The 26,645-nt window shown below is 42.8% G+C and overlaps 1 protein-coding gene across 1 annotated transcript in view; it reads left to right on the forward strand.

Annotated features, from left to right (window-relative positions):
* The window catches only part of ADAMTSL1 (ADAMTS like 1), a 368,021-nt gene that overhangs the window by 324,716 nt on the left and 16,660 nt on the right, over positions 1 to 26,645 (forward strand). Inside the window, exons 24-26 of the mRNA XM_081151642.1 lie at positions 17,410 to 17,622; positions 19,227 to 19,407; positions 22,368 to 22,575. Coding sequence (XP_081007768.1) covers positions 17,410 to 17,622; positions 19,227 to 19,407; positions 22,368 to 22,575 — 602 coding nt within the window. The remainder of the gene's footprint in view (positions 1 to 17,409; positions 17,623 to 19,226; positions 19,408 to 22,367; positions 22,576 to 26,645) is intronic.

Consider the following 26,645-nt stretch of genomic DNA (forward strand, 5'->3'; position numbering starts at 1 on the left):
TAAAGCCATCTCTATATAGCCATCTTCTATCACCACTGCCTCTACCCCCGCATGGATATGGTCCTCATCCCAGTTAGGCTCTGACAGTCCTCACCAGGTCATCACCCTGACCTCAGGTCCACATGTTCTTCATCCTGTTCAGGCTCAGCGCCCCACTCTGGTTTACCATGACACCCCCCTTCTTCCTACAAACACTGCCTTCTTTGGCCTCACATAATGGCTTTTGGACTGAATTGTTTAAGAAAGGAATGGGGAGAGGGGAGGAATTGGTGGTAAGAGAATTTATAAACAGAAACCAAATTGATCCCAAGCTTAGAAGCTAGAGGACACAACAGGTTAAAAACAAGAGGAGTGGGTACTGGGCAGTGCCCAGCCTTTGTACTTTGCAGTGGAAGGAAGAAGGACCTGCTTGCCAGGCAGGCCCCTGATTACTGCCCTCTAGGCCAGGTGCTTGTTTACAACATTAAATCTTAGGTGGCCAGGGACTCAGACTCTGACCCTGACCCTCTGTCCTCCCTATTATAAGAGCCTTTGCAGTTGCATTGGGCCTACCTCTATAATCCGTGGTAATCTCCCATCGCAACATCCTTTCTCAGTCATATCTGCAAAGTCTCTGTTGCCCTGTAAGGTACCATAGTTGTAGATTTGAGAGATTAAGATGCGGATGTTATTGGGGGTCATTATTCTGCTTGTCAACTACAATATCCAAGAATGGGTTAACATGTGCTATTATGCATTGTTGCCCAAAACATAAATTAGTATAAGGCTTCTGGAGGGCAAGTGGACAGTGCATACCAGTATTTCTAAATGATACTCATTGACCGAGCAATGCCACCTCATTGATGTGACCTAAGGGGATATTCAGAGACAGAGATGTATATACTAAAAAAGTCACCATACCATAGTTTAGATTAGTGAAAAATTGGAAACAATGTAATTATCTAGAGAACTGATTGAACAAAAGTTCTGATACATCATATGCAAAATCTTAAGGAGCGATTTAAAAGGGTGATACAGATCCTGAATGTGAGACTATCCAAGATGTATCTATCCATCTATCCAGCAAGACATGCATGTGTGTGATTGGAAAGCACAACATTCATAGTGGTTAGAACTATTTTATATTTTTCTGAATTTCTAATCTATAATGAACATGCATTGGTATTTTTTTTAAGTAACAACTTAAGCCTATTAATTAGCAAAGAATGTATTAAAATTCATCTCTTAGGAAAATGGCAGTTGTCTTTGGGGTAAAAATAAATGTGCACAGGCACTTAGTAGTTTTACTACACTGTGTGCTCCCAGTGTTCAGAAACCCTAATGACTTCATACCATAGACCAGGGGTTGGCCCTTGGGCCAAGTCTAGGCTACCACCTGTTCGTAAGTAAGATTTTACTTGGGCACAGCCACACTCATTTTATCCCCATTTCATTTATGTATTGTTTGTGGCTGCTTTCAAGTTACAATGGCAGGATTGAGTAGTTGTGACAGTGACCATATAACCTACAAAGTCTAAAATAGCTGCTATGTGGCCTTTTACAAAGAAGTTTCCCAACTCCTGCTCTAAGCTTTCTTACCAACAATGACAAAAATCTTTCTACTGCTTAGTTTTTAAGAACTTATTTTGACAAAGCAAAGAGTCAAATCTCAATACGTGAGTACCTTACTGTAAACACTTTTCATGTATGTCCCCCTCCCCCCAAAAAAATCATAATCCAGAATGCATTTTAGTGGAAAATATCTTACTGCTATAGGAAAAAGTTGTCTTTCCTTCTCTGTGTTCTGAGATTTCTCACCATTAGTCTTTAGAAAGATCTGGGAGCAAAACTCTAGTGAGAGTGCTAATTGCATATTTTAAAGTGGACTATAGGTTCCCAATGAGGTTACTGAATAAGAGGCATAAACCCTCCCGCCTCCATACCGAGTGTCCTTGCTCTGCCCAAGGCAGGACCTTTAGGCTCCCATGTCTCTGCTGTACTTGGGATGCGTTTGGACAGCTCAGTGGGAACATTAGTTCTCACTTCCATCAGTTATTTAGAGATTAGGTAAACTTTCTGTTTCAAAATGTATTATTCCATTCTAGATCTCCTATAAGTACTTTGGAGAATCCAAAAAAGAATGAATTTGATCAAGAAGTTATCTGTTCCCAGCAGAATATCTCCTGTACCCTGTCTCACTTGGAGACAGCACTGGTTTTAGGGCCTTTAAGTCCAGGTGATCTTTTCAAAGGTCAACACTGGCCCCAGAGATCTGAACTTACTACCTCTCCCTGAGCCTTCAGGGAGCCCAGCAGATGCTCCAAGGAAGTCTCTGAAATATACAAGGCAAGGCAGGTCTGGGAACCAAACTCAACGAGGATTAGAAGCCAAACAAATCAGTACGGGAAGTGTGTGTTGCAAGACGAAAAGCGGGCATCTGGACAGCTACTCTCCTCCCTCAGATGCACGTCACGTTGCTGTGGTGGCCTTTTCAGTCACGGTGGTAGGTTTCTGTTCTCCTCTTCATAGGACATCTCTATTTATGGGCCCTTCACAAACCACACACTCTTCAGGCGTGGCTGCCAAAGGCCAGACCGTCACCTGCCAGCCAGAATATATGATCCCCCAGCAAAAGTCAGCCAGCTGCATCCTTACACTCACCACTGGCCACCTCTCCTCACTCATCCACCCTCCACATGGCTCACATCCCTACTGCTGTTCGCCTGCTTAACTCTCCCCCTCATTCGCTTCACTCACATTGTTTATTATTTTCTTTACTTTGTTGAGAAGTTTCTAGAACCTCAAGACCCAGGAGACTTATATGGGAATAATAAATTCAGGGAAGGTCTTCGTGCTCTCCGCTCCCCCCGCCCAGCTCCACCCTCCAGCTCACTCTGGAATTCCTGGTCAGCAGTTGCTCCTTCCTGTGACTTGCGGCTGAACTCTGTGGCATGCCCCCGAGAGGCCTCTCAGGATACCTGCTATGAATATTAGCCATTCTTCATATCCACTGCTGTTCTGTGGCTTTGGTTCAGCAGAAGAGAACTGAAATGGGGTGTGTACAGGGCTATGAGCAGAGGCTCTTTTTTCTGCCCGTGGGGGTTTTTATTTCTTTTGCACAGGCTCTGGCCCATAAACAGAGCCAAACCCGGGCTGAGTTCATGAAGGCATGTTGGCTCTGAGCTGCTGCTGGCTTTTGTTTTGTTTCCCCAACCTAATCTGGGTATTTTCTAACTTGCCTCTCCATTGGCTGGAGTGCAGGGGTGAGAAGGGCTATATGACTCCAGGGAAGAGAATATTCATAGAGTCCACGGCTTTTACTCTGAAACTGTCATTTCTCCCTCGCAGCAGTTGCACCTTGATGATTACAGAGCACTTCTTGAAAGTCCTGAAATGTTGTTCCACTTCGGACCAAATGTGAAAGAAACATCAGTCTCATTCCTTACAGAATCTAGACTTGGTGGGTGTAATCGCTAAACATACACACACAGGGGAGTTCTGACTTGGGACCTCAAAAGTCTGGTGTGGCCCAAGTATGATCCACATCCTGGAGTTCATTAAAAGGCCATCTCGTCAGTGGACTGAAACTCCTTCCCAGCTCCAGGCAGCCTGCAGCAAGGCCCCCTCTGGGGTCATCCCAGTCTTCCCTCCTACAGGCCAGGTAGCACCTGCCAGCAGCCTGAGGGTAGAGTCAACCAGGGACTTATAAACCCAGAAATTTGAAACTTTAAAAAAATGCTGATGTGTTTTTAAAGGTGTGTTTTATGCCAAGAGCCTACTGGCAGAGAAGGACACATGGGAACTCTGTGTATTATCCACTTGAGGTAGCTTCAATCCCAATCAACACTACTGTGAATTTAAAGACATTGGACCAGTTTCCTAGAGTCCCTCTCCTACTACCCCAGGTGGCCCAGTTAACCCTGGGTAAGCATGTTGATCAGCACTGCCAAACCCTGGCTTCCACAGTGCAGTGATATTATCACAGCCAGGACTGTATGCATGGACATCATGAGTGGCATCTCACCTTGTTACCTGTAAGAGAGTACCCAGGTACCTAAGGTTTTAGATGAGGGCAGAAACCAAGCAATAACCAATTCATTTTGGAGGAGGCAAGGCCTTAATCAAGTCATAAATTTGGACAGAGCTGCTTTCATGCTGAGAAATATATCAAGTTCTTCCACCAGATGCCCAGGAGCATGGAGACATTCGCATACCCCCTGCCAATGGAAACCCAGAGCTTGCCCTAGGGGTAAAAAGACATTTGGGGAATGGAAAATGGGCTTGTTATAGTTCCTTTTTTCCAGGAATGTTTTAAAGTTAGTTTTCTTTGGGCAAATGTACATGGGAATAGTGTTGGCCTGGTTATTTGACCAGCTTTTTGGGAGGTCCCAGAAATCGGAGTGAAAATTAAAGTTGCTTGTCTTCTCCCGCAGCCTTCTGGGGTCTAGCTGACAAATGGGGAGTAAGGAACTGCGTTTTTTCCGACATGAATTAATCACATCTCTCATCCTCCTGTCTGGTGCCAGTTCTCACTCATTCAGTGCTGCTTTAGAGACCATCTCTGTCACCCAAGGGGACACGAAACCTGGAAGGACAGGGAGCCAGAAAATGCAGTTTCCCTGATTTCATCCAGTCACCCCGCTGCCTTAGAGTGAGGCCCGTAACACCATATACCACGCACAGAATGGAGATTTCTCCATAAATTTTAAATAGCTGAGTGTTTTCCAGTTTTGTAAAATTAAATTAAGGACAGGACTCCCAGACTGACTCCACCAAGTGCCAAGTTTCATCCCAGCACACATCATTTTTATAGTAAGTTTTAGCTCCGTGAAAAGTACGAGATTCTAATGGAAATGCTGACAGGCCCGGAGCCAGCTCATGAAGTAATAATGCCACGTCTCTATACTTTTACACAGCGCGTCCTAATCTGCCACAGCTTTAGATAGCAGTGAAAGCCCCAGAGCACCACTTTTTATTCCTCTTTCAGATTGTGTTTCCCCATTTTCAAACCATCCTTCCTTGGGAATCTCTTTCAGTCCATTTACATTTTTTGCGTTGTATAATCCATTTATCAAGCTCAACTGCCTTTTTCTGAGCTATTTGGCTGGAAGGGAAGGTGGGGAGGGGAATATGCACTCTGAACTCTTGCCTTCTGCTCATTAAGGCTAAGAACTCATGAAAGTGAACTCCGGATGTGTGGCTCACTCAAGTGACGAGCAGCTAATGAATGCCTGAGTTGGCTTGATCTACCCTACAAAGAAGCCCACAAATCAAGCTGCTTGCCTGTCTCTTAGCAGACCAGAAATCCTGCTGATTTTCAGCCCTTCAAATGAACAACAATATCCACTGAATAATGATCATGATGAGTTCAGAGCTTCTTTCTAGACAGGTGCCTCAAAGGCAGCCCCCTCACACCACCTGTAAGGTGAGCCAGCCTCTACCTCAGAGGGTGTCAAAGCCAGGACACCAGGCCTCCCAGTTTTCTACCTCCGTATTTCCCTTACCTGTTGAACTCAGGCTGTTTCCGTGAGTGATTCTACTTTAGTTCCAGAAACCAATGTGAAATAGGAAACAGAAGAAAATCGACGAGGTGGATTTTACTTAATCAGGGGTGTCAACTAGTGGCAGGTTATAGCTAAACTGACTCCCAGAAGATACAATTTCATGTATAATTTATTTTTCTTATTGTACACATCTCCATTCTAAACTTTTACCACTCTCCAGCTAATGTGATTTTTTTTTTTTTTTTTAAGTAGGTGAAACTAGGAGGAAAACCCTCACACACATGTGAATCACACCTGGCTTTGGCTCAATTTAGAGCCACAGTGGACCTAGGAATGGAGGCCTAAAGGCAATATTTTCTTTCACTGGTTAAGAAGGGTTGATAGAGAGGCTTTCTGCTGCCAGAACTCTCATTAACTAAGCCTTCCCGAGCTCTGCTTCCTCCTCAGCCACCTAACCAAGTCAAGACCTGGAGTCACTGAGGGCTGGGGGGAGATAGCACTGTCAGTCCCTGCTGACTGGCTGTTTCCTGGGGTGGGCGTGGAGGTTGGGAGGGTAGAAATGGTCAGTATCGTGTAGCTGGGAGGGAAACAGAAAAGGCGATGCTAGCCCTGCATGAAACACTGTTAACCTCCTCACTAAAGCAAAAGGGAGGGGGAGGGGTTGTTATTTGGCCTCTCTTGACGTATGGAATACGTTAGCACACGGTTTTTGGTGTCCTTGAACATGGCACACACGGAGATTGCTCACCTTCAAGAAATGATTGATATTTCTTTTACTGTAACAAATGAGAAACGTCCGTGACAGAAAGGAACCCCTGTTACAAGCCAGGTTTTCTCATTAGCAGTGAGACGTGGATAATTATTCACTGGGAACATGCACAGTGGGAATTCATGTTAGAGTCCTTATTTTGACTATTGCTGTTGGCAAACCTCAGAGACCACTGTGTACACATAGAGACATGCACATAAACATGAACAAAAAGCACAGGGGCCTGCACTACATGTGCTGAGGAGCGTACAATTCTGAATACAAGAAGCTCTGTCCAGTTAAAAGCTTTGAAAGACATATTAGTGATAGAAAAAAGAGATACCAGGCAATTTTGTTCATTTACTTAATTATAATTAGTTTACTTTGGTCTTTTCTTTTACTCTGGAAAGTATACTTTCCTAGAGCATTTCCAATCTAAGATGACTAGTCATACATATGCATCATCTAGGGTCCCTGTCCACAAGGGAAGCAAAATACAGTAACCAATTTAGCAGATGGACACTGCCTCAGTGTGGAAATAATATTTAGGATTGTCATAGTTAGGATATACATTCAGCAACCTCTAGCAAACACCTAAAATAACAGTGAACAAGGCAGGAGTATATCCTTGGCTCACATAGTCCAGGGAGGATGGTCCAGGCATGGTCTGGCAACCTACTGCCACCTAGGGACCCAGGCAAAAAATTTTTTAAACTGTTGCTCTGACATCTTGGAGAATTGCCCTTATCCACCTAGGCCAGAATGGTTTGCTCCACATACACATTCTCAATAGCAGGATGGAGGAAGGGGCAAGAGCAAGTTCTTTTATTTTAAAGATATATCCCGAGGTTCATACACATCACTTTCCCTCCCATTCCACTGAATGTAATCATATGGCCCACACCCGATTGCAGGGGTATATGGGAAATGTCTCTATCCCAGGCAGCTATACACCTAACTAAAGTTCAGGGGTTCTTTTACTATAGGAAGGAGAGGATAGGTATGACGGGATGAGGAGCCATTTCTGCCATACAGCGCAACCAAACTAAAGTTGTCAGAATCAAGGGTGACAGACGTAAAAATGAAAGTGGTCTCCGACTTCAACAGAGCTGAGTGAAGGCCAGCAGGAATTTTTAAGTTTGGCATATTATAAAACATTTGGGGAACCATCTGCAAATAGCAGGCTGGAGCAGCAACATTTTGTTGTTGAAACCTTATTTTTAAAAAGCATAGAGCTGAATAAGCAAAATATTTGAAAAGCAATTCTTTGGACACCCAGTCATTCCTGCCAATCAGTGAATGATTGGACAATGCGAACAGGTTTCTTCCCTTTTATTATGAATAACGGCACATATGTATGAAGTAAACTGAAGAGCATAATGACCCCCATGTACTCATCACCCAGCTTCAATAAACAATATTCTGCCATTTCTATTCTGTTAGTACTTCCACCTACTCTCTACCCCTCCCTACTGATTATTGTTTTGGGGAAAATTTGCAAACATTAAAATGTATAATTTTAACCATAGACTTTTGACATATGCACTGTGTAATTGTGTCCTTGTCTAACATGTTTAACCACTTGATTTTTTTTTTTTCAGTCTCTTTTCTCTCACTCTGGATAATTTCTATTACTAGATCTTCAATTTCAAAAATATTTTTTCTACAGTATTTAGTCCTTAATCAGTTCTATCCAGTGATTTTTTTTATGTCATGAAACATGTTTAATTTCTAGAAGTTTACTTGTTTTGTTTTATAGCGTCCATTTCCTTCCTCATATGTGCATGTTTTCCTTTAAATATTTACCATATTTTTAATATCTTGTTTTCATAACCTTGTCGACTAATTCCATCATCTCTGTCAATTCTGGATCTGTTTCCATTGACTGATTTTTGTCTTGGTGGTGGGTCACATTTTTCTGTTCCTTGACTTACCAAGTAATTTTTTATTGAATGCTGGATGGCGTAAATTTCATATCATGAAGTGTCTGGATTTTGTCTTTTTCTAGAGATTGTTGGATTTTCTTCTCTTAAGCAGTTAGGTTATTGTAAGTTTGATTTTTTGAGGCTTATTTTAAGCTTGATTAGGGCAGGTCTAGAGTAGCCTTTACTCTAGGGCCCTCTAGGGTCTCTGCTGAATGCTCCAGATGATCAGTAAGGATGTTCCACTCTGGCTGGTGAGAACTGGAAGGTCTTCCAGGCCTCTTTGAACTTTAGGAAATACTAAAATCACAAGTCTCTGGTTGGTCTTTTCTGAGTCTCATCAAGTTTTGCCCTATGCAATACATCTTCAGTTGGGCAAAGACTCAAGAGGAATTTACACAGATTTCTGGAGCACTCTTTCTATGTAGCACCCTCATCTCCAGAATTCTTCTTAACAACTTCCAACTGCCTCAGCCTCTTTGAACTCTGTTCTATGTCTGACAGTTCACCCAGACTACTGTGTTCTGCTTGAGACAGTCCTCTGTTATGGTTTGAATTGTGTCCTCTAAAAAATGTTGATGTCCCTAACCCTCAGTATTTGTGTATGTCACCTTATTTGGAAATAGGGTCTTTGCAGATGATCCAGTTAAGATGAGGTCATAAGGGTGGGCCCTAATATGATTGGTGTTCTTACAAAAAGGGGAAATTTAGACACCGAGACAGACAGACACCTAAGGGAAAATTCCACGTGAACATGAAAGCAGCTATCAAAGAGGTGCATCTATAAGCCAAGGAACACCAAATATTGCCAGCAAACCACCAGAAGATAGGAAAAAGGGATAGAACAGATTATCCTTACAGCCCTCAGAAAGAACTAGCACTTTTGAAATGACTTCTAGTCTCTAGAACTGAGACAATAAATTACTGTTGTTTAAGCTACCCAGTCTGTGGTACTTTGTTACTAACAACCTTAGGAAACTAATATACCCTCCATATTTTGCAGTTTAGAATGTGACTCCAGGCAGGAAGCCAGGGAATTCATAGGGCTCACCTAATGTTTCTCTTATTTCAGACATCACAGTCCTCTACTGTCTGCTGCCTGGTGTCAGAAAACAGTCGTTTCTTACATTTGTCCAGTTTTCTAGTTATTTAAGGCAGGAGAGAAAACCCAGTCCTATTGCTCAATCAGGACTTTCAAGTTTTTCCTTTATTAATTTCAACAGCTTAACTATAATGTACCTAGATGGTTAACCTTCTTGGAACTTTAGTTTTCAAGGTTTGAAATTTGAGAGGTTTAGTAGTTTTATTTCTTCCAATATTTTTCTCATTTTCTTATTTCCTTCTTGGACTTTAATTGCACATATATTAGACCTTTTAATATTTGCCTACAGATCCATGAAACTGTTTGTTTTCCTTCAATCTTTTTGCTCTCTGTTCTTCACATTGGGTAATTTCTGCTTAGTTCACTGACACTTTCTCCTGCCATCTTTTATATTAAGCTTATCTAATAAATTTTTCATTTCATTTTTGTACATTTCAGTTCTAGAATTTGTTTATATAGTTTCAGCTCACTACTGAGATACTCCATCTGTTAATTTCTTGTTTTCCTTTGGATTCCTACATATTTATAATAGCTGCTTTAAAGTCACTGTCCACTCATTATAACATTTGCATCATCTCAGGATTGGTTTCTACTGACTTTTCTCTTGAATATAGGTTACATTTTGTCTTGTCTAGCCAGTTTTTATTGTATTCTGAAAATTATACATGATATGTTGTAGAGACTCTGGATTCTGTTCTGTTCCTCTGAAGAGTGTTTTTGTTCCAACAGGTGGTTAACTTGACTAAAATTCCAACCTGTGTTCCCTGCAGTGGACACAAACTAAACTTTCTACTCTGTTAATTCAGCTTCTAGCTACTGATCTTTTGCTGGGTCCCCTGAGGTCTGCCTATTATGAATTTGTGCAAGATTTGTCTATATTTTGAACTTTATCACCTTTGTGACTCTCTCAGGAATTTCCCCCCTTAACTTTCCAGCTGTTCTAAAAGCCCCTAGACTCTGTCCTCTGACATTTCAAATCAATAAAGCTGTAATTTTCCCAGCTCCCTGAGCCATGCGAGGATTGAGCAGTTTTTTCAGGCAGAAAGCCACAAGCTGGGAAATCACACCTGTTGCCCCTGGGTTTTTCTAGAATAAGCTCTCCCTCCTGTTTCTGCTACTGCTTTTTGTCACACCTCAGTGCTTTCAAAGAGTTGTTGTTTCATATATTTTTGTTCATTTGTTTATATTTTATGATTGTGATCTACAGGAAGATCAGTCCAACTAAGTTATTCACCATTACTAGAAGCTAGAATCCCCTGTCACATTGTTTTCTGGCCAAGATCTACTCTGGCCATGATCTACTCTGTTCCTCATTTGCAACATTTGAAGCATTCTCATACACCCTCCTCTTTAGTTCTTTATCTTCTTAATAACCCAGTTGTTGGCCTGCTTCTAAAGATTCAACACCCAGAGATAAATTCTCTCTTAAATTAAATAAAGAAATGGGAGTGCAGAGCATTAAGTGGGATGTTTTGATTATGCAAACACTTTTTTCCCCGATTCCACTAACTTGGAATTACTGACCATTCAAACATGAGTTACGGTGAATTTTACCAATTATGTTACCTGAAAAGGGGAGTTGTTTGGTCAGTTATTTTCATAAAGTAATGAAACCACTCATTCATTTCACAAATTCTTACTAATTACCTACTTGCTAATAATTTGTTTCTTAATCAACTTGCTTTCTGTATTTCCATGATACTTCATAGTCTCAATATTCCTCCCATCTCTCAACCATTTCTTCTCAGACTCCTTTACTACTTCCTCTTGCTTCTTCAGTCACCAAACTCCAGCCTTCTCCCATTGTTGTGTCCTAAGGCTTGATCTCCCCTCATTGAAGATTTCTTCTCCATGCATGTATGAGACTGGGTCCCAAAATCTGTGTGATCAGCTCTTACTTCTGACTTCCATTTTTGTCATTATCATCATAGTGGATTTCTATTCTGAAGTTCCATAACAACCTTTAAAATCAATATTCTTAAAAACTAAATGTATCCATCTTCAAGGGTGGGAATAAGGAATAACTTCTCTTCCTGACTTACCTATTTCCATTAATAGTCCCTCTAGTGTTCCAGTATCTTTAGCTTCTCCTCTTTAACTCTTTTCCTCACAGCCTGTCAAAGCTACCTTTGCAAATACCTCTCACTTCTTGCCACATCTGAACTGAAATTCTAGACTCTCCTTTCTCTCAGTTCAGTACATCTTGAAATAATCACCTTAATGATCCATCTAAAGCCCATCTAGATTATATCATTCCCCCGTTTCAGTTGCTCCCAAAAACCAGAGTCTGGCCTTCAAGACCCTTCCCGTTGCAGCTCCCTCCCACCATACCAGCCTCATCTGTGTTCCCCATGTTCCAATCAACTAGTCTTTTCTCCCAGCCACACCACCGGTTTTCTCATCTTTGCTCACACTACTTCTAGACTGCCCTCCCCTTTCTACTCTGTATTCCTGGTCTCTGTTTATCTTAATCCTAAATACCCTCCATATATAATATCTCTTCCATGAGCCCTTCATTGACATAGTTCAATTTCACTTTACATTGATCTAAGCAGTATAAATTGAATATAGATCTACCTTGCCCTTGGCTACATGAGTCAGGGGAGAAGATGAATTTGAGAAATCTTGGACTCTAAAAGCACCTTAAAGATCATCTAACTTAGTGGTTACTAATGGTGGAATCTTTTGTAGAAGTCCAGTATATAAATTCTGCTGTGATTAAAATGTAGATACAGGCCCCAAGGCCCCACCTATGCAAATTCTGTCTCAAGGTCCCTCCCCAGGTACCTATGGAGAACCCTAAGGCCTCAGGGAACATCAATTTGAAAATCATTGGTTGACTAAATCAAAAGGTCTCATTTACAGATTAGAGAAAACCAAAGCCAGAGAGCCCCATCAAAATTTAGAGTTCTGTTTGAGAATTACGAATCTGTGTAGCTGCATTTGAATGTAACTAATTTGCATTCCTTTCTAAAACTTTCTACAAAACTGATTTTCCCCTTGAATAGATTTCAGAGAGAGAGGTATTACTATAAAGGTAGACTCTCAAAAGACATCTGTCCTAGTAACTGTTCCCCACAGGGCTTTCTCAAGATGAGTTTCAAGGACTCCACATTCACGGCAGCCCTCATGCCTGTCCTTAAGGAGCCCTGCTTCACCCTCACCCCACTATAGTGGGGCACAAGGCGAAGGCCCTGATAATGTACCAGACAGCGACCTGGCCCTTAGCAGCTCTGCCGGGGCCAACCAGTAGTATGTGGGTTCTTCACATGACGTAGGAAAAATTTCACAGTACAAGTCCAGGTGAATTTTAGAGGATGTTTATTAAAGCTGGAGACAGTGAAATAAGGAAGGACCTAGGATAACAGGAGTACTAGATGGGAAATGACCCGAGGCTAAGCTGCTCTGGCTCACTAAGTCAGAAAAAAGGGGGCCTGGGGACAGGTTCAGGGGTTTGCCTGGAACAAACTGCCGCTGTCCATTGCTACCCTAGTTGCAAGCCTTGTGGGTTCCCTTAGAGTTTAGGAGATGCACACCTGTAGGGGAAGTAGGGAGTGGGAGGGCAGGCATGCTCCTGGAAGGAAGAGTGCACTCTGGGACCTTCATTTTGAGGGCTTTTTAAAGGCTGGGCATTTAGTGGAGGTCTTAGGGGAGGATCTCAATAGAATATTCATCAGTTTTAGGCTGCTGTGCCAAAATGAGATTTATTCCCTCAACTTAATCCGTCCTTGGCTGTGGTTGGCAAATAGCACTAATTGGATTTCTGCTGTCTCCCTGAGTAGGTGATTTAAGCTTTTTACCCTCTGGGGACAAGAAGTGCAAAGTGTTTATTCTTAAATTTCCTTGGTTTAGGGAAGATAGAGTTTACTAGATGGCTGCAAACTGCTGTTGAACTGTCTCAGTTTCCCTCTTCTGCTTGTCCTGGCTTACTAGCCTATCTCAGTAACATGTCCAAGACCCAAGATCCAAGTGGGCCAAGAGAGATGTCCTGGCTGCCCACTATAGCCTCTGACTCCAAAAAGAAGGGAAGATTTGAATGTAATTGTTTACACAAATGCACTACTTATTTAGTTGACTGATATTTCTGCTTCCCAGATAAGTGACTTTATCAGTAACAGAAAAGAGCCTGAGGCTGCTACCACTCCCTTTTCTGCCTAAATATTCTCTCATAAATGAATCCTAATAGAGTTGGGAAAATGAAGACTAGGGGTAAATATGAAATTCCCTGGCCAAATATCTCGTTTCCTTGGGAGATGCAAAGTTCTTACATATCAAGTTAGAATCTAGTCAGCCTCACCAGAGAGAGGTCTGTCCCCACTGACCAAACAAATGATTTATGGAGCCAGCCTCTCAACAGTGTATGGCACCTTTCTTTTTCAAAGCAGATGTGTTTGGGGGAGACACATTTGCTGTTCAGTCTGAAAAGCTGTACTTGTTTCAAGCTTCACTTTTGAAAGCATGCTATTTTCCTAAATAAATGCACAGTTTTCCTGCTTTTTATTAAAAACTGAAAACTACATCTAACCCCACACTTACTTGGGACTGTAGTAGGTGGATACTGCTGACCCCAATGAATTGATTTCTATACACCTCTCCCAAGGCCATTTCTACCACCTTTGCAAAATGTACTATTTTAACCATGTTTAAGTGTACTGTTGAGTGGCATTAATGACATATCATTGTGTAACCATCATGCTCCACATCTCCACACCTTTTTCATCCCAAACTGAAACTCTGTACCCGTTAAATAATAATTCCCCATTTCCCCTTCCCCCAGCCCCTGGTGATCACTATTCTATGAAGTCGACTACACTCTGTACCTCGTGTAAATGGAATCATACAATACTAGTCCTTTTGTTTCGTGCTGCTTTCCACTTAATGTTCTCAGGGTTCATCCATGTTAACATGTCTCAGGTTTTGTTTATCCATCCATTGATGGACATCAGGGTTGTTTTCATCTTTTGGCTATCATGAATAATGCTGCTATGAACATTGGTGTAAAAATACTGGTCAGGTCCCTGCTTTCAGTTCTTTCGGATTCATATCCAAAAGTGAAATTGCTGAATCATATGGTAATCCTATGTTTAATTTTTTGAGGAAATATTATATTATTTTCCACACTGGCTGTACCATTTTGTATTCCCACCAGCAATGTAAAAGGGCTCTAATTTCTCCACATCTTTACCAACACTTTTTATTTTGGGTTGTTGGGGTTTTTTTATAGTAACCATCCTAATGTCTATAACAATTAGTGATGCTGAGCAGATATCTTTTCATGTGCTTATTGGTCATTTGTATATCTTTGGAGAAATGACTATTCGAGTCTTTGCCTATTTTTTAATTTGGTTGTTTTTTATTGTTGCTGGTGTAGGAATTCCTTATATATTCTGGCTATTAATCCCTTAACAGATCTATGATTTACAAACATATTTCCCCATTTTGTGGGTTGCCTTTTTAATCTGTTGATAGTGTCCTTTGCACAAAAGCTTTTTTTTAACTCTTAGGTTTAGGTTTTTGATCCATTTTGAGTTAATTTTTATATATGGTGTAAAGCAAGGATTCAACTTTTTTTTGCATGTATATATCCAGTTTTCCTAGCACCATTTATTGGAAAGACTGTTCTTTCCTCATTGAATGTTCTTGGCACCAGTATTGAAAGTCATTTGACCATATATGCAAGAGTTTATTTCTGGGGTTTCTATCTATCCCATTGATCTATATGTCTGTCTTTATGCCAGTACCATACTCTTTCAGTTACTATGGCTTTATAAGTTTTAAAATCAGAAAGTGTAAGGTCTTCAACTTTGTTCTTCTGGTTTAAGATTGTTTTGACTATTTGGAATCTCTTAAGATTCCATCTGAATGTTAAGATAGATTTTTCTATTTCTGCAAAAAATCATCATTGGGATTTCAATAGCCATTGCATTGAATCTGTAGTTCACTTTGGGGACAATTGACATCTTAACAGTATTAAATCTTCCAATCCATGAACATGAGATATCCACCCATTTATTTACATTTTAATTTTTTAGCAATGTTTTATTTTCAATGTACAAGTCTTTTATCTCCTTAGTTAAGTTTACTCTTAAGTATTTTTATCCTTGTCAATATTTTAAATAGAACTGTTTTCTTAATTTCCTTTTTAGATTGTTCATTGTTAGTGTAACACTTAATTCAATTTATTGGCCTTAGTAGTCACATGGTCAAACCCAAAGTCAGGGAGGAGGTAGGGAAGTACAGCCCACCCATCATGGGAGAGTGCTGCAAAGTTACATGGTAGAGTAAGTCAATACGGGGAAGGGTGAAGAATTGGATCCTATAACACTATATTCCACACTGAGCTTCCCACGCAGATTTTAGCATCATTTTCCCAGGGCCCTTCTTCAAAGTAGTCTGTTTCAACCCCTCCAACCTACACAATTACAATGAAAATGTCAAGGAAGGAAGGGAGGGAGGGAGGGAGGGAGGGAGGGAGGGAGGGAGGGAAGGAGGGGGGGAGGGAGGGAGGGATGGGGGGAGGGAGGGAAGGGGGGGAGGGAGGGAGGGATGGGGGGAGGGAAGGGGAAAGAGAAAGGGAGGGAGGGAGGAAAGGGCAAGGTGCTGAAAGGAGGGAGCAGACAAAGAATGAAGGTAACAAGGTGCCTAGGTAAATCCTGGTGCCCAGCTGAACAAGTACACAAGGCAAGGAATCCAAGTCCTGTTCCTTTTTTTTATTTTTATTTTTATTTTTTAATATGCTTTTAATTTATTTTTTTTAGAGAGAGAGAGACATCCATTAGCTGCCTCCTGCATGCCCCCTACTTGGGATCGAGCCCACAACCCGGGCATGTGCCCTGACCAGGAATCAAACCTGTGACTTCTCTGTGCATGGGCTGAAGCTCAACCAACTGAGCTGCACCAGCCAGGGCAGAAGACCTGTTCCTTCATCTTGGGAAGGTGTATTAACATCTGAGCCCCAGTTGCCTCCTCTGGCAGTGGGCTAGATGATCTCTAAGGGTCTTTCCTCTGTTAAATCTACAGTCTATACCAATTCTAACAGTGCTACCCCAGGATAGAAAACAAGCCAATGCTGGAAAATCCCTTCTCTTTACAGATCCATAGGCACACACATCCATGCAGGTGGCCATCCATGTGTCTCATAGATCTCATCATTTTCTGCTTTATATTGCAATTTTATTAGTGTGCTTTTTTCTTTTTTATCCTATCATTGGGTGTTTCCTTGCAAGAGGAAAGATAGTCTTAACTTTACCCAGAACAGTAGTCACCAATAGATTTTTTAACTGAACTGAAGGAAAGCATCCAGTATTTTTAATTTTTAATGATTTATCATGTGTTTTAAACTTTCAAGTAAATTTCAATGGAAGCCAGGTTGCTGAGAATGCAACAGCAAATTCAGCAAGTACTATGAAATTAGAGGAAATGAGGTTTTCTCTCACAACCTCAGTCGGCTTATTTTACTAATTCTGTGCTACAAAGCCTTTAGTAGATATAGCTCAGTTTAATATTTTAGAATTATAATGTATCAAAATATGTTCAATGACTATGTAAATAAGTGTAATATTGTACATGTCCAATGCAGGCTTGCTAAGAGTTGTCTGAAAGCCAAGGTTCTTGACTTATAGAGAAATAAGATCAGTATTTAAAGTTGTTTTCCTAGTCTCTGTTGAAAATTTTTGGCATGAAAATAATATAAAGAGTAAAATGAAGGCAGATATTAGACTTTTAGCAATTAAAGTTTGATTCTTAATTATTACTATATAGTATGTATTTCTTTCCAACTTACTGCATTTGAAGAAATTATTTCTTTCATTATAAAATTGGTGTAGGAACTAATTAAGTCCAAAAAAATGTTCAATGAGTGAATATTACTTTATTTTTTTTAAGTCAGTACAGGGACATAGGTAGAAATAGGCATTTTGTGTAATCCAAGAATTTTTACTTAAGCGAATGAATAATAGTCACTCTATGACAATCCCAGAGTATAAAAACACATTCTGTTAGCTTGGGAATGGCAAGCGTAAGAAAAATGCTATAGGGAGGACCATATATACACATGGCCTCTAGAGCCACCTAGACACTAAAACAACTTGTCGGGAATATGCCCTTTTGGCTTTACCAATGGCTTACCTCTCCTCTCCTCTGGTCTCCTTCTAGGCTGCCCTATCAAAGGCCACCCTACCCCCAATATCACCTGGTTCCATGGTGGTCAGTCGGTTGCCACTGTCACAGGATTGACACATCATATCTTGGCAGCAGGACAAATTCTCCAGGTTGCAAATCTAAGTGGCGAGTCTCAAGGGGAGTTCAGCTGCCTTGCTCAGAATGAGGCAGGAGTGCTCGTGCAGAAGGCCTCTCTCATCGTCCAGGGTAAGAGACCCTTTGGGCTTCAGGTGTTGCGCTTATTTCTAAATCAAGTGAGTCCCCCTGGGAATCTAATTCTCTGGTAAACAAAATGATTTCTGATCTCCGGTGGTTCCTGAAGCATGAAAACTGATGCTGAACCATTTTCCATCATGAGGCCCTTCAGAAGAGCCACTAGGCCCCACAGCAGCAGAACCTGGGAAGTCAGTGCTGCTTTCATATGTGAGCCTTTCAGCTCATAGTGTTTCTGCTGCTCGGGACCAAGGGAACACCACCATATAGCAAAGTCCAATGTGTGTCCTTTATGCTGGGTGAACTAGTAAAGAAAACACACACACACTTGTGCATGTAAAATAGCCTGTTAAGAAAAATGCAAATTATCTCTGTTGGTTTGGTTCCAAAATAAGTCATAATCCGAGCCGCTTGGCTACTGCCTCCTGCCCTGGAGAGTCAGGGCTGGTCCCGATACCTGCCCATAACCCTGGAGTCTTCAGCTGCAGTCACACACTGAGTGCTCTCCAGGCTTGCTTCCTGCGTCCCTGTCACAGACCAGCCTGAGAAGCCTGTGTGGCTAGTGCATTCAACTTCCAGGAACACCAGTGGGTCGGAAAGCCCTTGGGCAGGGCCTGGCATTTGCTGTACCCAGAAAGTTATGAATAAGCCCAAACCAGTGGGAGAAGAGCCAAAACTAGCCTTGTTATAGAAACTAAATGAGGCTTTTGAGTTTTTCATAGGCCATTGTACCTGTGGCCTACATGTGACACTTTTAGGGAAAGAAAAATTTTACTATATTCTAAATGGAGAATTCTGTGAGAAGGGACAGGCTTCTGTGCCAATATGGCCCATAAACAGGGAGACCTCTGAGCACGTAGGTTTTTCCCTTAAACATCCTCCCCTGCCATCTGGCTTTCTGGACAAGAAAGTAAATATTGCATTTTCTTGTCAGCCAGGCATTCTCTGCTGAAAACCAGAGCCTACCTGCAAGATTTGTAACACACAACTCTGAAAATAAGCACTCGCAGTTTACTGACCCACAGTTATTTTAACAGCTTTCCTACCAGTGAGGCCCAGCCCCCCAAATAGAAAAATGCAGAGAAAATGCCTTTCTCACTGACATCAGTGTCTCACATAATTGAAGACTCTGGATAGGCTGGTTTTTTGTAGCATCTTCAAAGTCTAACTTGAATCTGCACTTTTAAATATGATTGTTAAGTATCTCTGATATTTTTATATCTCTTATTGAAAAATAAAGTCACTTTTTGGGGAGCCCGTCAAAAGAAGGAGTACTTTAGGAAGTATGTTTAAAAATACTAAGAGGTACAGCCTCTGGTTGAGTACTCTCTGTGTGCCAGGCACTGAACGAGGCTCTTTACCCTCGTTATATCCAGGCCTCATGGGAACTTGATGTAAGGGCTATTGTGCTCATTTTATGGGTGAGCCAACTGAGGGCTCTGGAGACCTCATAACTTGTCTAGATGCACTTGGAATAGAGCCCACGGAGGGGCAGAGTGTCGTTCATAGCGCCCACCCCCTCCCCCTGCTCAGAAGGAATATAGGGCACAGGCAGTGATGCTATCTGCTTTTTACCTCTGCCCCTCTTCCTGTGACAGATTACTGGTGGTCTGTGGACAGGCTGGCAACCTGCTCGGCTTCCTGTGGTAACAGGGGTGTTCAGCAGCCCCGCCTGAGGTGTCTCCTGAACAGCACAGAGGTCAACCCCGCTCACTGTGTAGGGAAGGTCCGCCCAGCTGTGCATCCTGTCCCCTGCAACCGGAGAGACTGTCCTTCTCGGTGAGTGTGGCAGAGGCTGGCTCGGGCCTCCCCAAGCCCCAATAAGGAGCCTGACTTTGAGCCACATTGGTGACCAGCCCTTCCTGGTCTAGCATGATGCAGGGGGAGACTTTGAGTGCAGGTGAGGGGGCCCACCCTCCAAGGAGCTGTGCTTTCCCATAGGCCTGGGTTTGTCAGGACTCTGCACCATGCAGAAAATGTCCCTCAGGATGACCCTCACCCTCAGCCCTGTTTGTTCCCTCAGCTCTCAGCAAGTGAAGGGCTTTCCCGGACGTCCCCAGTGCCTGAAAGGCTCTGTTCAGGGAGCAGGCCCATCCCAGGCGCTGGCAAGAGAGGGCTGCCATCCTGCAGTGAGAACCTGGCTGGCTGAAGAAGAAACCTGTGTGCAGCTGGAGTGCCGAGGGGTGGGGATCACTGGCCTCTATCCTGACCCTTCCCTTCTAACTTTAAATACCTGTGCTCATCAGTACTTCAGTTCATTGAAGGAACCTTATTCTCTTTTCCACAAAGGGTGGCATCCTCTACGTTGAAATGTCTCCATTTCCTATAGCTGCCTCAATGTTGGACATATACTTTCTGCATCAGGGTCCCTTACAGAGCCCAGAATGACCCCCATAGTCTGCCTCTCACATCTTCCTGAGCTTTGAGGAGCCGTGAGTCCCACTGAACATGCCCACCACAGCTTCAGTCGGTAGCTGCAGGGATAATGGATGGACGGGCTCAGAGTTGGCACCAGCCTGGCTCCCTGAGCCTGGGGAGACTTGGCTGGTCCCTGAAATGCCCCTTTACTACCTACCTATCTGTAGGACTTCGTACACCACTTAGGCAACTGCTTTGTGTTTTGCCAGCTGAGTCATAAGGAGCAGCTGAAACCAGGAGAGACTCAATGAAATATGAAACACACTCATTAATATCAGCAGTTTGACTTGCTGACGGGAAGGTTTCCACGGGAATGATTAATGTCCTTTTATACCCTTCCTGAACTGTAACATAGCCCGTACCTCTCCTCTCTCAAACCCCTCACCCCAGCTCCTGAAAAATTGCTGAAATGTATATTTGGAAATAAAAGTTGATTGAAACACAGGCCTGACATTCACCAGGGATATAAGAGACTGGAAGACTGCCCTTGCCAAGCTGTGTGAAATGAAGAAGAGGTCTTGGACATGCCAGGGACTTTCTGATTTGCTGGGGTGATGGTCAGAGTCAATCAGCCTCATTTATGTCTGCGAATGAAATAATGGCTGTGTCTGCTTGGGTTTCAGGGCCCCCAGGAGCTTTCAAACACCTCGCGCCTGCTTCCTCAGTGGCTCTGCTTCTGTGGGTTGGAGCTCTGCACGCAGTCCTCTCTCTCCAGGGCAAATGGAGCAGGGAAGTTCTACCAAACTAAATAAATCACAGATCCAGACGCAGGAGGAATTTGCTCCCTGCCCCTGCTCCTTGCCTCTGCTGAGAGCCAGATGTGGCACCACTGAACTGGGAAGTGGCCACAGGTTCACCTTTGTGTGGTTTCCCCACCTTGGCCACTTTAGCAGCCTTGCCTGCATACACAAAAACAGCGCCGCCCTGGTCATCTTTTTTGAATAGCTGTGGGCTGTCCTGTTTTGACCCAGATTGGACCATTTCATTTAGATAATTTTTTTCTCAGAGAATAAAACAAAGAATGCTTTCTCCCCCCCTCTAGTTTGAGTGAAATGGCTGGAAAGCACCATCTTTTCTAACGATTTTCCCCGAGAACTGCCCCCGCTTCCTCTCCTCTTTGAGAATTATCCCAAGGTGCAAACATGCAAAGAGAGCCCCTCCATGTTTGTATATAGACCAAGGATTTCAAAGTTTCCCAGTTGACATCTGGGCTCTATGAAAAACCATTTTTCACTGTCTTGGCCAGTCGCACTTCCAAGGGTACAAATCACAGTTGAAACCTAGCATTCTGAGAACTACTTTCAGCCTTCTAAGAGGTAGAAGACCTGTGGACTGTGACTCACAGAGATGGGAAGTAGCTCCAGAAAGCTGGAGGGAATTTTGCATGTTCCTGAGGATTAAACAAAATCAGATGAGACATGGGTTAAGGTGAGGTAGAAAATACAGTGGGTACTACCAGACAAAATGTGGGCTTAAGTGAAACCCAGATTACCTCCTGGGTCAGGAAGTGACACAGGTTTGGATCTGACTTCCCCAGGAATTGTCTCTGCTGTGCTACACACTGGGTGCCTTTCCGAAGTACCAGGACCACAGTGCAGTGGAACTAGCTCAAGACTATTTCTGCAAGCTCACAGCTTTGGGGGCCAGGGTCAAGCTAAAGCAACTGATCTTCAGAATATTCTTTCAAGGTGTACCTTTTTAGTCAATTTCCAAAGGGTATTTGTTTCCTGTGACTGCTGTAACAAATTATCACAAACATGGTGGCTTAAAACAGAAATTTATTCTCACAGTTTTGAAGCCCAGGAGTCTAAAATTAAAGTGTCAGTAGGGTTGCATTCCCTCCAAAGGCTCTAGGGGAGAATCTATTCCTTGACCCTTGCAGCTTCTGATGCCTCTGAGCATCCCTTGGCTTGTGGCCACATCACTCCACCTTCTGCCTCTGTGGTCACACTGTCTCCTCCCCTTCTGTGTGGCATCTCCCTCTGCCTTTCTCTTACAAGGATACTTGTGATGATATTTAAGGCCTATCCAGATAATGTAGGATAATCTCAAAATCTCTAATTATATCCACAAAGATCCTTTGTCCAAATAAAGTAACATTCATGGGTTCCAGGGATTTAATGTAGATTTCTTTGGGGGGGGGGGGCATTTCACTCTATCACTGCAATATCTACTATAAAAAGGGCGATGGCCCCCAAATTATCAGCTGTGTGGCAAGAGCCTGGGGATGTATGGGGCTCTTTTTCTGAAAGCATACAGCATCGTTCCTTTCCCCAAGGCTGACCCTTCGTAGCTGCCCTGACTCCTTTTCCTGTCCGCAGGTGGATGGTGACCTCCTGGTCCGCCTGTACCCGGAGCTGTGGGGGAGGCATCCAGACCCGCCGGGTGACCTGCCAGAAGCTGAAAGCCTCTGGGATCTCCACTCCCGTGTCCAATGACATGTGCACACAGCTTGCCAAAAGGCCGGTGGACACCCAGGCCTGTAACCAACAGCTCTGTGTGGAATGGGCCTTCTCCAGCTGGGGCCAGGTAAGAGGATTTTATCTGAAAGATAAATCTAAAGGTGCTGATGCTTGCAACAGTAGGAAGTGCCTAGTGTGTGATCCTGGAGTATGTTCCACGTGCACTGAGAAAACTGTATAATCTGCAGTTAGAGGATGAAATGCTCCACAAGTGTCAAACTGGTCTAATGTGGCACTTACGGCCGTTATTTTCTTATTAATTTTCTGTCTGGATGATCTGTCCATTGAAGTAAGCGGAGTAGTGAAGTCCTTACGTATTACCTTATTACTGTTAATTTCTGCCTTTATGCCCATTTATTTATCTTGGGTGCCCCTGTGTGGGGTGCATAGATATTTTCGACTGTTACAGCCTCTTCTTGGATTGACCCCTTTAAACAATGTAATGTCTTTCTTCATTTCTGTTTACATTCTTTGTTTTAAAATCTATTTGGCCCGGTATGAGTATTGCTACCCCAGCTTTCTTTTCATTGCTATTGGCATATAATATCTTTTCCCATCTTTTCGCTGCCAGCCCGTGTGTGCATTTCTATCTGAAGTGAGTCTCTTGCAGGCAGTGTGTATGGGTCATTTTTTCTATTCATTCTGCCACCCTGTGTCTTTTGATTGGGTCATTTAGTCCATTTGCATTTAGAAGTAATTATTGATAGGTGTGCACTCACTGCCATTTTGTTAATTTTTATTCTGTTCCTTTATTCAGCTCTTGATTTCCTTCCTTTAGATTTGTCGGTTTGCTTTAGGGCTTTGATTGGCTTTCTTTCTCCAAGTGTATTTTTTGTTTGGCTTATGGTTACCGTGAGGTTCAGACATACCCATCTGTACCTACCACAGTCTGTTTGAAGCTTATGGGCATTGAAGTTTAATTGCGTTCTAAAAGCACTACATTCTCACACACACCCCTCCAGTCTTTATTTTGTACATCATGTTTAAATCTTGTTTTGTGTATCCCAATTATTTACTGTATTATCTTTATTGTTGAAAGCATTACAGATGTCCCCCTTTTGCCCCATTGACCTACTCCACCCCATTCCTACCCCCGCCCAGACCTTCATGGCACTATGGTCTGTCCATGGGTTACACATATATGCACATAAATTCTCTTCCCATCCCCCTTCCCTCTGAGATCCCTCAGTCTGCTCCATGCTTCCATGTCTCTGGATCTATTTTGTTCATCAGTTTATTTTGTTCATTAGATTCCACATATATGTGAGATCAGTTAATTTGGCTGCTATTGTATTTTAACCTTCAAATTAGCTCTTTAAGTGGTTGATTCACTGTAATTATTGTATATGTGCCTTTACCAGTGAGGTTTTTTTTTCTTTCCTGTATTTTCTTATTTCTGGTTATGGTCTTTTCTGCATAAAAAAGATCCTTTAACATTTTTTGTAAGGCTGGTTTAGTAGTTATGAACCCCTTTAGTTTTTGCTTGTCTGGGAAGCTATCTTTCCTTCAATTTTGAAAGAAAACCTTGCCAGATATAGTATTCTAGGTGGTAAAAGTTCTTTCTTTAAATATTTCCTGCCACTCCCTTCTATCCTATAAAGTTACTTCTGAGAAATCAGCTAATAGCCTTGAGAGTTTTCCCTTGTGACTTGTTTCATTCTCGCTACCTTTAAGATGATCTCTTTATCTCTACTTTTACCATTTTAATTACAGTATGTCTTGGTGTGGGTCTGTTTGGGTTCATCTTGTTTGGAACTCTGTGTTTCCTGGACCTGGATGTCTGTCCATGTCCCCAAATTAGGAAACTTTTCAGCCATTATTTTTTTGAATATTTCCTCTGCCCCTTTCTCTCTCTCGTCTCTGTCTGGATTCCTAAAATATGAATGTTAGGGCACTTGATGTATCCCAGAGATCTTTTATACTGTCTTCATTTTTAATTTTTTTTTAATTTTCCTTTTCTGATTGGGTGATTTCTACTGTCTTCTAATCCATTCTTCTGTATTAACTAATATTCTGTCGATTCCTTCTAATGTGTTCTTTCAATTATTGTATTCTTCATCTCTGATTGGTTCTTTATTACATTTTCTCTTCGTTGAAATGCTCTCCGAGTTCCTCTATTCTGCTCTCGTTTGTTGAGCATTCTTATGACTGTTTCTTTGAATTCCTTTTATTATTTTTTAATCCTCAGCCTAGGATTTGTTTTTATTTTTAGAGAGAGAGAAAGGGAGAGAAAAAGAAACATTGATAGGTTGCCTCCCGTACGCACCCCAACCAGGGATCGAACACGCAACATTTTGGTGTACGGGACAATGCTCCAGCCAAGCCACCTGCCAGGGTTCTTTGATTTCCTTATCAGGCAGATTGCTTATCTCCGTTTCATTAGGGAGTTTCTCTGGAGTTTTTTCTAGTTCCTTCATTTAGGACATATTTTTCCATCTCCCCATTTTGTTTGACTTTCTTTATGTGTTCCTATGAGTTGAATGGAACAGCCCTCTCTCCCAGTTGTGAAAAAGTGGTTTCCTTGTAGATGTGTGTCAAGTAGTTTTGTTGGGCCAGCTGTAGTCAGGGCAGGCACATGTGGTGGTTGCCTGGCCTGGAGGAGTGGGCTCTAGGAAGCCTGGTGTGCGTGCTTCCGTGTCCTTCTAATCTGGGTGGCATTGCCTGGTGTAGACGGGGCTGCTCAGTGCCTAGTGTGCCCTGTTGCTTTAAGTGTCTGTTGTCAGAGCAGGGTCTGGGCAGGGTTGCTCTGTGCAGGGCTTACCTCTAAGTGCCCTACTATCTGCACCCTTTCTCTGAGTGGGGCAGCTTGTATGTGTGCACATCTATCCTTTGCTAGTTCTGTGCTCTCTCCCAGCAGGGCAGCCCCGCATGCACACGCAGCAGCACCCCACTCACTCCACATGGGACGGCCCTGCGCGTGGGTACCGCAGCACATTCTCTCCAGGAGGGCAGCACCACGTGAACACACAGTAGCACCCCAGTATCTTTGCACTTTCTCTGGACAGGGTAGCCCTGCTAGTGGTTATCACGGCATTTTTCTAGCTCTGCACTCTCTAGGGGAAGGGTAGTCCTGTGTGCATGTGCAGCCCAGAGGGTGCATGAAGCATCACTCTGCTGTACCTGCTGGATCAGTCTCTGGATTCGAGGGGCCTCTTGTATGCATGCTGTGGCGCCCTCCTGTTTCTGCTGATCTAGCTCCAGGAGGGGTGACTGTGGACACACTGTAGCACCCCGCATGACTGCCAGAGAACCTGGCTAGAGGTCCTTCCCATCATCCATGTGCAGGGGAAACAAACAATGGTGCTCAGCAGTTCCTCTGGTCCTGAGGTGTTCCCTCAGCTTCCGGAGAACTCTCACAGTTCCCCATACTTCTCTATACAGTCTCTCTTGCTTACAGAAGCTGTTCAGTTGGCTCAGAGTTGGCTCTTAGGGGGAACTGCTCTAAATATAGGTGTGCATGTGATGTGTTCTTGGGAGGGAGTGGGAGGGAGCAAGCTTAGTGTCCCCTTATGCCACTATCTTCAACCTGGTAGAATGTTTAGAATGTGTGTACTGTGTTCAAAACCTGTTTGGAGGCCTATTGAGCATCTGAGAGCTGTCTTCCAGGACTGATAATCAGCTGGTACCCACCAGTTGTGTGGTAACTAATGTGGTTTGTTGGAAGATGGGGCTACTTGGTAGGATGATCATTCTGATTGGTCAGGCATAGTTTGATTGGTTGTTGTCTGAACCATACCACTAAGCTTGGCCATCTGGGACAACCCAAAATAAACACAAGGCTCTTAATTATTTGTGTTACTGTATGAACTAATGTGACTGGATGCTTTGGGGCAGTTAGCAACTCAAAACTTGTTGGAACTGGCTATCCACACATTGCTTCATTCATATCCCTCCATCCCCACCCTGAGGGATGTTCTTTGGTGAACACTCACTTGGAATTTCTTATCTAATTAGTACACTCTGCCATCTCTAATGAAGATCAAATGTTATTTAGGGAAATGTGGCCACAGAATTTACTTGTAACCCATAAGCCATTTGTGTCCCAGGGGAATCGGGACAGTGCTCAATGCAGACCAATCAACACATTTGGCCAGAGGCTCCTTTTTGGCTCCTCTACCAACCCCCACTTATTTCCAG

The sequence above is a fragment of the Miniopterus schreibersii genome, assembly GCF_964146895.1.
Source record: "Miniopterus schreibersii genome assembly, chromosome: 11".
NCBI lineage: Eukaryota > Metazoa > Chordata > Mammalia > Chiroptera > Miniopteridae > Miniopterus > Miniopterus schreibersii.